Source organism: Ochotona princeps, chromosome 4, assembly GCF_030435755.1.
Source record: "Ochotona princeps isolate mOchPri1 chromosome 4, mOchPri1.hap1, whole genome shotgun sequence".
NCBI lineage: Eukaryota > Metazoa > Chordata > Mammalia > Lagomorpha > Ochotonidae > Ochotona > Ochotona princeps.
Window position 1 is genome coordinate 95473031 of NC_080835.1, and position 8870 is coordinate 95481900.

The following is an 8870-nucleotide window of genomic DNA, read 5'->3' on the forward strand; positions in this document are numbered from 1 at the left end:
TTAACTGGTTTTATTGAAAGTAAAATAGTGTCTTTAATCCTAAGCTTAGACCCTAGAATGAAATTCTTACCTTATGAATTGATATTATAAACTTCTAGGGAATGTTTTCTGATTTCACACACAAGTAGGAGATCTTAGTATCCGTCAACACTCCCTACCACACATTTTAATGAATCATTGCTGAAGACCAAGGAATATCACTCTCAGAGGATCCATTTAAACATTTCCCTGAAGAATTTTTGGTCCCCTAATAATTTTAAGGGTTTTGAAACTAGTGACTGAGATGTATTTAGCAATGGCTGGGTTGGAAGTTATTCTAGTAATAAAATTTAAAAAATACGACGATCTATATTTTATTTTTTTCCTCTTCAATGACTAATTCCCTCACTTTATTTTTTAAATAATATAAATAAATTAGCCAAGGAGTTGGAGGGAGAAAAGGAGGGAGAGAGAGAGAAAGAGAAACTTCCATGCGTTGGATCACTAAAACCAGGAGCCAGAATTTAATCCAGGTCTCCTATATGTACATTAAGAGTTCAATCACTGAGCTATCTCTGCTGCCTCCCAGATACCTAATTAACAGCCACCTGGAATCAGCAGCTAGAGCCTGGAGTGCCATACTTGGTACCCTAATCTTGTTTACAGGTCTTCCAACCAATGCCTGACTATCAGGCCCCAAACCACCTTAATCCCATGACTGTAGTACTCTGGAAATCATTCCTGCAAATGTTCACTACACTCTGACCTTTTTCTTTTCCTTTACTCTGTTATATACCAACTATATGTTTCTGCTTGGATGTCCAATCGGCACCTCAAACCCACAATGTTCCAAACTGAATGTATAATTTTAGCCAGCCTTTTAATTAAAAAATTGTTCTAATTGTATTACTTAAACATATCGGTGGGCATCTATAGGTTTTTTAATTTTTAATCTCAATTATGTATGGTTGTTTCCTAGAACAGTAGCAGTGTTAACTCAAAGAATTTTGTTGAAAATTACTCAAAGGTTGATGAACTATAAATATACTTGCTTCCTTAGGCTCATTTCTTTCAGTTCTCATCATACACATTTTCCTACATCTGTATTTTGAATTTTTCAATTTTGTGTCAATAAACAAATATGTATATCAAGTGGTTCCCTGATGGTTTTCTGAAGTGAACAGATCTTTGATGTTTGTTCTCAGAAACTTTCTATGCTGATCCAAATCTGCCTCTGCTCTGAGTTTATGCTCTTGTAGAGCTTTGGGGAGAGACCGTGAGACTTGATGGGGAGCTTGTGAAGTTAGACAGAAGTGTGAAGTCAGGCATGAGAACAGTAAGAGCCTTTCTTTCTGCTCATGCCCTCTATGTGGAAATTCGTTGTGATAGCCTCTAAGAGTTCACATGGCCTACTTGTGTTGTATCCCATACTACATTCAGGTCTACAGGTAAAACATAGAGACTATGTAAGTCTTTGCTTAAGGAACAAGGCTTCATAGCAAAATCAAGTCAAGGTTATAAGACAAATGGAGAAGGTGCCATTCATTCATTCTTTTTAAAATGGACTACTTGAAACATGATCCAGGTACAGTTCCTAGCTGCTGTACCAGATACTTCCCTGAATAGCTATGGAAATTACATTGAAGAGAATGAATATAACTCTGCTTTTTGAGTTTAAATGATTGTGGGACCAGAATGTGTAGTTATGTGTTATGGGAAGAAAAACAGATAAACGCATAGTTTCATAAATGAAGATTTGGTGTGGATTAACAAGCGGTCATCTTGCTCCCCCTGTCCCCGCCCCGAGGATATATTTCAATCTGTAGGAAAGCAAAATGTATGTACACTGGAATTGACCCCACCAAAAATCAATGCCATTATGATGCATTTGACAGTAAAGACAGTCTGGGTAAGTGATGTTAATTGCAAAACTTGATCTCTGGGGAAACACTGGAGAAACATAGGTCTTTTCATTTTTAATTAGATCCCTTGAATTTCCTAACAGGTAATAATTTCTGAGTGTATTAACAAGGGATTTTCTTGGCACTGGCAAATGTTATTTAACCCCACTTGTGTTGGTGAGGGCACCTTGGACAGAGCCTCTGTGACAAAGCATGATCGGACTCTGCCATCATTGTCCTCTGCCATCCCCTGTCCAAAACTTGCAGGGTAGAAGGGAAATCTCCTTTTGGGCCCGTTCAACTGTCAAATTCATCAAAGCCATTCACCCTGTGAGAAGAGGGGGAGAGAATGAACAAGGTTCTCCTGATGCAGACAGGCAAGGGTTAATTGTACCTGCCTTGCTAGTTTTCTTCTACACCTCAGGTGATTCTGACAAGGAGCTACTGGACTGCCTCAGCACCTTTCTCTTAAGGCAAGCATGGATCTTCTGAAGTCAAAAGTTGTCAGAGAGTTTCTGAATTGCCTTCCCTTGGAAATTTTCTAAGTTTTCTTAACCATTCTCTTTAAAAGTCTCTCAGTTTTATAAAATGGAAGAAATGAAAGTAAGCAAAATTCATTAAAGTCGAGTTGGGTGGAGAAATCTGGGTTCTTGAATTTTGATATTTCTATTTTTTTTTCCCTTTCACAACTACATTTGAGGGAAGAATGGGGTCAGAAAATGACTCTTCAGTGACTGAGTTTGTCCTGCTGGGATTAACACAACAGCCAGAGCTGCAGCTGCCTCTCTTCTTCCTGTTCTTAGGCATCTATGTCATGGCTGTGGTGGGGAACCTGGGCCTGACTGTTCTCATTGTTCTGAACCCTCACCTACACACTCCCATGTACTACTTTCTCTTCAACCTTTCCTTTGTGGACCTCTGCTACTCCTGTGTCATAACACCCAGAATGCTGATCAGTTTTGTGAAAGTGAACATTATCCCCTATGCTGAGTGCATGACTCAACTCTTTTTCTTTGCTTTCTTTGCAATTGATGAGTGTTGCATCTTGACATCAATGGCCTATGACCGCTATGTGGCCATCTGCAAGCCCTTGCTCTACAAGGTCACCATGTCTCCTCAGATCTGTCTTGTGTTGACAGCATGGACATACGCACTGGGGTTTGCTGGTGCCATGGCCCACACTGGAAGCATGCTGAGACTCACCTTCTGTGATGGTAACATCATCAACCATTTTGTGTGTGATGTAGCTCCGCTGCTAGAGCTCTCCTGCACAAGCACCTATGTCAATGAGCTGGTGGTTTTCATTGTGGTGGGCATCAACGTCACAGTGCCCAGTGTCACTCTGCTTGTTTCCTATGGACAGATCCTCTTCAACATCCTCCACATCCACTCTACCCATGGCCGATTCAAAGCCTTCCGTACCTGCAGTTCCCACATAACTGCTGTGTGTCTTTTCTTCGGGTCTGCATCATTCATGTACCTTAATCCCTTTCCTGCTGGGTCTCTACCTCAAGCTAATGTAGCCACTATTTTTTATACCATTGTGGGTCCAATGCTGAATCCTTTCATCTACAGTTTGAGGAACAAGGATGTCCATTCTGCACTGAGTAAGACTTTGAAGAAAAACATCCTCTCCTAAGTAAAATTATATTCATTATAGATGCCAATCTCCATGAATCTCATGTGATACTTAAATTTAGAGGAAAATATTTTTAAAAATCTAAGCTTAGAAATCTGTAGCATTTAGATAGCAGGGAAAATTAATTAGGTACATAAATCCATTCACAAGTCAAATAGCATAAGGAATTGGCTTATCAGAGTTCTTCCTTTGAGAGAAAATATGGAAAATAGCTTATTCTGTTATTTTTCAGCTCTTTATTAGAACTTACAATGTTTCAAGGATAAAAAGCTGAAACTAACTTATAGGACCTCAGGTAGTGTGGCTTTTGGGACATCCATTTAAAAAAATTCTATAGCAAATGATTAACAGTCATTGATATTACATTTTTTAAAACTTTCCCCAAATAGGAGAAGAATGAATGATTTAGTGGTGATTAAGACAGAATGGTTTGTGCTTTCAGAGGCTGATTGTGTATAACAAGGAGCAGATGGGCTACAGCTATCCAGGACATTTGAATGATTTTTACATATACATGAACCTTGAAAGGGTACTGCATGGTCTAGTTTTGAAGTTCTTCCTATATTCATCTTTCCTAACCTTGGATATGTGTTAAGGGTTCCATGGGTGATGCCAATAAAGCTGCCCTGCCTTCCACAAGAGATTTTCTTTTCTTCATGGCTAACATTGCAGAGATGTCATGTAGAATCAATAAAAGGAAACATGTTACAAAAATACAATATAATTTTAGTGATTTAGCCTCATATTCCAGTCATTCTAAGATGTACTCTTCTTCTCATATAAACTGTTAATATATCAGTGTGAATCTTTAACCAGTGACATCTCTTTTTATTTGTCTTCCTATGAACAGTTTTGCTGAAGTTGTTCTTGTTTGTGCTTGTGAACACTTGATCACAGCTATGCGTGTTCTTGCCTTTAGTTAGAATTTACCACTGACACACGTTTGGGGTTAATTTTCATTAAAATTATTTAATTTTTACATATTCAATGCAATGTTTAATTGGACAGTTTTTATAAGTGCAATTTAATTTAAATTTTTAAATACAGCCCAAAATAAAAGCTATCCTATTTGTAGGAAGATGTTTACATAGAAATAGAGGGTGTAAGTTTGAAAATATTTAAGGAAAACCACTTTATTAAATAGATTGTCACAATTCTAATATGTATTTATTTCAAAATAATAACAGAAAGGTGCTAAGAATTAATTTATTCACAAGGCAATGAAGCTGTACTTTTAAAAACAGATTGATTTATTTGGAAGGCAGAGTCACACAGACAGTGGAAGAGACAGAAAGGACTTCCATGTACTGTTTTACTCCTGGAGGAGTTACAGCAGAAAGTGCTGGGTCATGAACCAGAACCTTCATCTGGGTCTCCACTTGGGTGGAGGGGCCCAAGCACATGGTCATCTTCTGTAGCTTTCCCAGGAGGGTTGGTAAGGAGTTAGATAAGCAGAAGGGCAGTCTAGGCTCAAACCAGCATTCAGAATGCAGGTCAGTTGTGGGCCTCTTTCTAATATGACAATGTGCATATCATTCTAACAGAGTGTTATGGTGGGTACTCTATGTTGTGGTTAACTTGCCATGTGCGATGCCTTCAACCCATGTCTTCACATCCAGATTTGAGTCCTGGCTCTTTTTAAAATTTCAGCTTTCAGGTAATATACATCTAAGGAGTCAGTGGATGATGGTTCAAGTAGCTTGTCTCTGTAACCCACATGGGTTAACTGAATTGAGCCCCTGCCTTTGTCCTGAGATAGTCTAAACTTTGTGGGCATTTGAGATATGAACCAGTGGTTAAGATATCTGTTAGCTTCTATGTGTATGTTTCTGTCTCTCTGCCTCTCAACTGCAGAAAATAATAAATAAAAAAATAGAAGAGGAATTTTACCAAATATAAAATAGAAATTTTAAGTGACAACCAAATTATGTATGATTGGAAGCATTTTGCTTATTTTCCCCCCCTTTTTTTTAAGAAAACCCTAATTCCTAATACAGGATAACATCTAAATTCTAGTGAAATTCTTTACTATCATCCTTATCATACTTGGTTACTAACAAATGTTACAGATTGAATTCTGTTCCCTTAATCTTCACCTGTTTTAGCCTGAACTCATCATGTCATTAGACCTTTAAAGATGTGACTAAATTAAAAGGCCATTGGTCTCGTTCTAATCCAGTTTGTCTGGAATCTTTAAGAAGAGGAAACTTGAATACCAGAGACACTGAACAACAGAGGAAGGACTATGTGGTAGAGTGAGGGTAGCTGCCTGCAGGCCCAGGAGAGACCTCAGGATAAACCAAACCTGTCAACACTTTGATCTTAACTTCTGGCTTCTGAAGTGTAAGGGAACGTATTTCTGTTCTTGAAGCCATCCATTTTGTGCTATTTTGCAATGGTAGAATTAGCAAACTATTGCACTCATGAAATAGAATATTTTTAAGATTTACTGTGTTTGAAAGATTGGCAGAGAAAGAGAGAGAAAGATAGAGAGAGAGAGAGAAAGAGAGAGAGAGAGAGAGAGAGAGAGAGAGAGAGAGAGAGAGAGAGAAAACGGGGTCTTCTATCTGCTTGTTCACATCCCAAATAGCCAGAATGATTAGGGCTGGGCCAGAACAAAGCCAGGAGGCTGTAACTCCATCTCTTTCTCACAGGTGGGTGTCAGGGTCTCAAGTTTTCAAGACTTTTCCCGCGGCTTTCTTAGGCATATACTGGAAAGCTGGATCAGAAGTGAAGCAATCAAATCTTGAGCTAGTGACAATAAGGAGTGCTCACATCAAGGCTTTACCTTCTGTGCTATAATATTGGCTGCAATTAAGTATAAATGTTGCCTTTAAGAACCCACAGAGTTCACTTGTGAACTGTACGTGGGTATAGATGAGCCACAGCTGGGCTGAAACATCCTATAACAAGAACCCGAATGGGGTGAAAGCCAGCCAAGTTAAGCCACTGTTCCTGCTTGGACAGGAGGTGAACTGAGAAAAGCTGGCTCAAAAACCCCCTGGTATGCGCATAACTTGGCAAGGGGAGAGGCTCAGAGGAAGGTGCCTGGGCAACTCCTCTGGCAAGATACAGACCCTCCATGTCAGTGCAAGAAGCACAATAGGAAACAGCCCAGTATAGGCCATGGAAAATTTCCCACGGGCATACATTTGGCACGGGACAGGGGCAGACCGGGCTGAATCGGTGCATGTTGTCCACTGGCATGTCCAGACACCAGAACGGAGTGAGGGTTGGGCCAGGTTTGGTTGCGACAAAACCAGCGTACATTGTGGAATGTCAGGGCGAGGTCACCGGTACTGGATTTGACTGCAGCGCCCAACCAGCACACGTGAGAACCAGGAGGGGCAGAGCCGGCATAGGAATTTAGGGGCTGGTCCCCTCACCGGATGGCTGCTCCCACTGGAGAGCGTGGGCTGGTTTGGGGACAGACCACACTAGGTAGGGCTGCAATACCTGTGTGCCGCACGGGAACTAGACCAGGGAAAAGCCAGACTGAGCAAATTATTCCATACTGGGGCAAGCATAGATCAGAATGGATGAGGGGTGTAAGGACTTGGCCGCTACACTGGCTGGCGGAAGCTGGCTCTGGGGACTGATTCTGTCAAGTCAAATTGGAACCACCCGAAAAATGCATAAACCGGGACAGTGAACGACCCAGGAGGGAAACAATGGGTTCCCCCCTCCTGGGTCACTGCTCCCGCGGGAGGACATGATAACTTGGAGAGGGGCTGGGGTGGCTAGACAGAGAGGAACGCAACAACATCTGTGGGGGCTGGATGGCCGAGCTGCTTAGTCAGAGCTAAGCTTTGAAACCCAGGGACAAGTGCAAGAGCTAGATAGGATGTGGGACAGACTGGACTAGTCTGCTACACACACAGGCGGACCAGGATAGGGGGCGGGCCTGGTGGGGGTTATTGTGGGTCTCCCCGACTAGGCTGCAGCCCCCACTGGCTGACGCAAGTGCCGAGTACGTGCTGGGCAGAACCAACCTAGTCTGCAGCACCCACTGGTTCCAGAGCAACTCCAGTCCGAAAACAAACCAGCCCAGGAATTGCACCTACAAGCTGATTGTGGCGATGACCAGCTGGACTCAGAACCCTAGCCAAGAAAAGACAGAGGACAGAATGGGTCAATCAACCATCTCAGATATATGTTGGCAGCGAAAACCGGGCGAATGAAGACTCTATGATGGACAGTGTCAACCAGTGAACTCTACAACGACCTCATCAAAATGGGAGTGGTGAGACTGGTAGTGATTCATATCTAGAGAAATATTAAAACCACTTGGAGTTGATCGCAGCTAAATAGTCTCCACAAGAAGCTGTACATTCCATCTGGACAATGAGCAGCCGGACTATGTGCTTAGCATCTGTTTGCAAGGGAAGAATCTTGATTGAATTTGAACTGTAAAGCTGCAACGGGGTAGGGGGGGTCCACCGTGGGGGAGGGGCATAGGGAGGGGTGGGGGGAACCCCAGAGCCTATGAAACTGTCACATAATGCAAAATAATTAATAATTAATAAAAAATAAATAAAATAAATGGTAAAAAAAAAAAGAACCCACAGAGTCCAAACATACATAAAACAAAGCACAGAAAAAAATCTAGAACAGAACAGAAGCCATCAAGCATTGGAAAAAACAAGCTTTTAATGAAACACATAACAGTTTTGCTAAATAACATATAGTTCTGTTTAACACAATTTGTTTCCTTGGCTTTAACTTGGATGAGTTCTGGCTATTGCAGGATTTTAGGGAGGGAACCAGCAAGCAGGCTGTCTCCTTCCATCTGCCTTTTTGTCTCTAGCCTGACAATAAAAAAATGAAAACGAGGAACTAAACAACAACAACAAAACCTTTATGTCATAAAAATACTTCACATAAGGTCTACATTCTTGATAAATGTTTAAATGTATAATGCAGTGTTTTTGACTGTGGATATGGCAACTTGCAGGAGCCCTATAGGATTCATTCATTCTGCATAATTGAAATCATATCCTTTGCTAACCATGTCTATATTTTCCCAAGATCTTAACAACCACCATATTACATTGACATTACAAATAAAAATTGACATTGACATTGCAAATAAAAATGCTAATATTACATATACACACCTGAGATCATGCAGTGTGTGTTCTTTGTATGGTTTTATTGCTATAATTTCTTCTTGGTTCATGTATGTTCTGAACTCTAGCAGGATTTCCTCATTTTCTGTGTTTGACTAATATTTCATTGTGATACATGTACCACATTTTAAAAAATGATTATTTGTTCAAAAGGCAGAACAAGAGAGGGAGGGAGAGAGAAAAACAGACATCCCAGATGTACTAGTTCATCTCCAAGTAGAT

The 8870-nt window shown here is 40.8% G+C and overlaps 1 protein-coding gene across 1 annotated transcript; it reads left to right on the forward strand.

Moving 5' to 3' along the window:
• Positions 1-2586: 2586 nt before the first annotated feature.
• On the forward strand, positions 2587-3519 carry LOC101530814 (olfactory receptor 8B3-like). Its single transcript, XM_004597737.2, has one exon. It carries the CDS (start codon positions 2587-2589, stop codon positions 3517-3519), a length of 933 nt encoding a protein of 310 aa, XP_004597794.2.
• Positions 3520-8870: the final 5351 nt, after the last annotated feature.

Bases quoted from the DNA above. Each gene is read 5' to 3' on its own strand.
- LOC101530814 (XM_004597737.2), top strand. From the start codon at position 2,587: ATGGGGTCAGAAAATGACTCTTCAGTGACTGAGTTTGTCCTGCTGGGA.